A 3,839-nucleotide genomic window follows, 5' to 3' on the forward strand; every position below is an offset into this window, starting at 1 on the left:
AACATAGGAAACTGATTTCGGTGGGACAAGGGATGGTCACCAGAGACACAGATTTCCACTAATTTGAAAAGTAATTAGATCGTGGGGGGATATCATGTGATTTTCAGCAGTTTCATAAGGAATGGGGTGGGAATGGTTTATGTGAACACCAGTTTATAATGAACTTTCAAACACTGCTGACTGAGTGAAAGTTTTGGAAGCACGTTTAATAAGAACGTTAGAAAGGTGTTTGAGGAAACATATGAAGGGAAACAATTCACTGGTTCATAGGTAAAGAACAAAGGGAGATTGAGATCAACAGAAGAGATTTCACAAATTGCTGGGAAAGAAAATTTAGCCCGAATTCCCTTTTGTGTCCTTCCCATTCTCTAATTATTAACCTGGTGACAGAAAATGTGGATGAACATTAAACGTCTGCTCCCACCTGCTGGTGGGAAATGAGTCCTGAACGTGCCTGGACTCCAATGCAGGTTTTTGTAGCTGCAAAGGCACTTCCTCAAACGCTGTGCTGCTGCACGCACAAAAATAGACACCCGTGTGGGATGGAGAGGCGTCTCTCAGTTCCAAACTAAACTGCGTTTTACTGGGTCTTTTAGCCTGGAAAGACTCGGACGTGTAATTTGTAACGAAATCTTTTCCAGCAGAGTAGAATAAAGCTTCTATTGCCTGGTCCGGTTTCTGTCTGTACCAGTACATGTAGATGTAAGCTGTATCCTTCAGCGTGCATCTGAGTGTAGACGAAAGTCCTCCTGAAATCGACACAATGGATGGAGACTGCTCCACGTAGAAGGCCAGAATTCCTGTCGAATGTAAAGTGGAACAGATTCAAATTTACAGCAATAATTCATCAAGACAACGGTTGGCTTTAAATGGAGTAAATCCAGTAATATAAAACCTGTCAAAATAAAAGTCCGTTTTAAAGCACGTTTCAAGCATTTCTTATTTCGCTTACATTATTGTCAGGTTACTTTTAAAATTTATCCCAACAGTTTTGAGCGAACCGAGATCCAATCACAGCATTACGTATGTTCTTTTTCAAGCGTTGTTCCAAGTTGGAACTTAAGAGAAGGGGTTGCTTTTCCCGAAAGAAAAGTTGGTAATCGTTTTCTCCAACTGAAGAGTGCAGTTCTGTTTAACATTATGTGTTCACTATGAAACTTGTAAAAGTGAAGAGCTGTCTCTGTAATGACAGCCTCGATTTCCAGTTTCAGGATCTGGAGTGAGAGTCGGCGCTATGACTGTGTAACCCAGATGGGAGAGTGCGACCGAGTCAACGACAGCTCATTTGACAATGCATTGTTGTATTCACTGTGTGACATTGACTGACCTCGGGACAGTGCAAACATCCAGATGAGATAATAGGCTTCATGCAGCATGATCCTGTTATTTAGCTGTGGCTCCCTCTCTGAAGATAATGCTGTACAATGACACCAGAGCAAGCAAATTCTCTGTTCCATCTGATGAAATGCATCACATCCGGTTGCTGTCGCTTTCTGTGACGCCATTTGACGAGAAGCATAAATTCCATCGCACTGTATTTTTCAGTGACACATTACTTTGAGAAATCACACGGCGGTGTGAATAGCAAGACTTAAACTTCAAGAAAGAGGAGATAGTTTGGATTGTAGACATTAAAGGTGATGCAAGATAAGTCGCATAATGTGTAAATTGGAGATGAAGATATCTTTTTGTACATCGACATGCTCTGACCTGAAATCCGTTGTCTGAAAACGTGGTTTGAGCGGAATAACAACAAATTTCAAAACATCTTTAAATAAATAGATGTACAGAGAAATGACAGGATTGAAGGAGAGAGTAAATAGACAGAGGTGAAATGAATACTGTAACAATGTCTAAGAACTATACATGCATATGGAATCTGATGTTTCGGGAAGAAATATTCCTTCACAACACAATGAAGACTATTTCTTTAATTCATTCTCGGGGTGTGGGTGTCCTGACTAGGCAAAAGTCTTTTACACATCCGCAATTTAAAAAAAAATATTCACGGTATGACGGCCTTGCCAACTAAGCCAGAATTTATTCCCCATCTTTATTTGCCAATAGGACAGTTCAGAGGCAACCACTTTGTTGTTTGTCTGCAGTCATATGTAAGGTAGGCCAGGTAAGGACATTAGTGCACCAGTTGATCCCGTATTCCCAGAAAATTCCTGCGTCTCTGGATGAACAGACCAGAGATAATACCACTAAGCCATCGCCGGCACTTATGCTGGAAAGGTGGTAGTGAGATGCCTTCTTGAAATTTCGTGGTCTGTTCTCTTATGGCTCTGCAGAAGTGATGGTTTGCTGGGACACTTCAGAGGCACTTCACAGTTCGCCTAATTGAAGTCTTCAGGACGGCAGATTATCTTCCCAAAAGGGCATCCGTGAAACAGATATGTGAAATTTAATCACAGTTTGTCATCTCAATGACATTTAACAAGTTTTGATCTGTTTATTTTTAATGTATAATTAGTTACTCAAAACGACACTCAATGATACAAACTTTGATTCACTAAGGTTGTAATTCGAAACAGGGGAACGATAGACCTGTGAGTCTGACTTCAGTTTTGGGTAAACTGTTGGAGATGATTATAGAATGTAGAATTTATGGACATTAAGGGAGGCAAAAATTGATTAGGGATAGTCATCATGATTCTCTGCGAGGAACATCGTGTCTCACATACCTGATTGAGTTTTTGAGCAAGTTACCAAAAAGATTGATGATGGCAGAGCAACAGGTGTTGCTTATTTGGATTTAGTAAAGCCTTTGACGCGGTTCTGCATGGTTGGACGAAATACTAATAATAGGTCACATGGGATTCATGATGAACTTACGAATTGGATACATAATTGGCTTAGCGGCAGAAGACCGAGTGTAGTGATGGAGAGGTTGCTTTTCGGTCTGGTTGCCTGTCTGCAGCGGTATTCCACAGGGATCAATTCTGTTTCCTCTTTTGTTTGGCATTCACTTCCATGAAATGGATGAGAATACAGAGGAACAGTTAGTGGGGGAGAACCAAAATTGGGGGCATAGTAGGCAGTCAAGAAGGTTTTCTAAGATTACAAAGGGATCTTGATCAAATAGGTCAATGGTCTGAAAAATGACGCATTCAGTTCGATGTGGAAAAATCCAAGGTATTGCATTTTGGTACATCAAACAAGGGCAGGCATTGTACAATTGATGGTAGGACCGAGCGTAGTGTGGTGGAACAGAGGGACCTAAGGGTGCAGATGCATAATTATTTGAGGTTTGCATCACTTGTAGACATGGTCGTTAAAAAAGCGTTTACCACGATTGCCTTCATTGCTCAGTCCTTTGAGGAAAGGAGTTGAGAAGTCATGCTGAGGTTGTACAGAGAAGCCTTTCCCGGCACACTGTGTCTAGTTTTGGTGGCCCAGTTATAAGAAGGATATTATTAGGCTGGAAATGATTCAGAAGAGATTTACAAGGACATTGCCGGTTTGGGAAGGCTTGAGTTATAAAGAAAGGCGGGACATTTTTCACTGGAGCATAGCAGGTTGAGAGGCGACCTCATAGAAGTTCATTAAATAATCAGAGATATACATAGAGTCAATTGTATTTGTCTTTTCCCTAGGATTGGGGATTTGAAGAATGAAGGCATTTTTTTAAGATGAGAGGACAGAGATTTAACAAAGACATGAGAGGCAATTTTTTTTCACGCAGAGGGTGGTTAGCGTGTGTAATGAACCTGACGTGAACCTGAGGAAGTGGTGGATGTGCGTACAATTACAACGTTTGAAAGACATTTGGATAAGTACATGAATAGGAAACTTTTGGAGGGATTTTGGGCCCAGGAACAGGCAGATGAGACGAG

At 41.1% G+C, this 3,839-nt stretch overlaps 1 gene segment (V, D, J or C); it reads right to left on the reverse strand.

Moving 5' to 3' along the window:
* Positions 1-424: 424 nt before the first annotated feature.
* Positions 425-1,412, reverse strand: LOC109914025 (the record flags this gene model as incomplete). The annotated part of the segment is given in 2 exon segments: positions 425-800; positions 1,328-1,412. Coding segments are annotated over 2 exon segments (425 nt in total), but the record flags the coding sequence as incomplete, so codon positions are not given.
* Positions 1,413-3,839: the final 2,427 nt, after the last annotated feature.

This window comes from Rhincodon typus, unplaced genomic scaffold, assembly GCF_021869965.1.
Source record: "Rhincodon typus isolate 14 unplaced genomic scaffold, sRhiTyp1.1 hic_rhity00000502, whole genome shotgun sequence".
NCBI classification, from domain to species: domain Eukaryota; kingdom Metazoa; phylum Chordata; class Chondrichthyes; order Orectolobiformes; family Rhincodontidae; genus Rhincodon; species Rhincodon typus.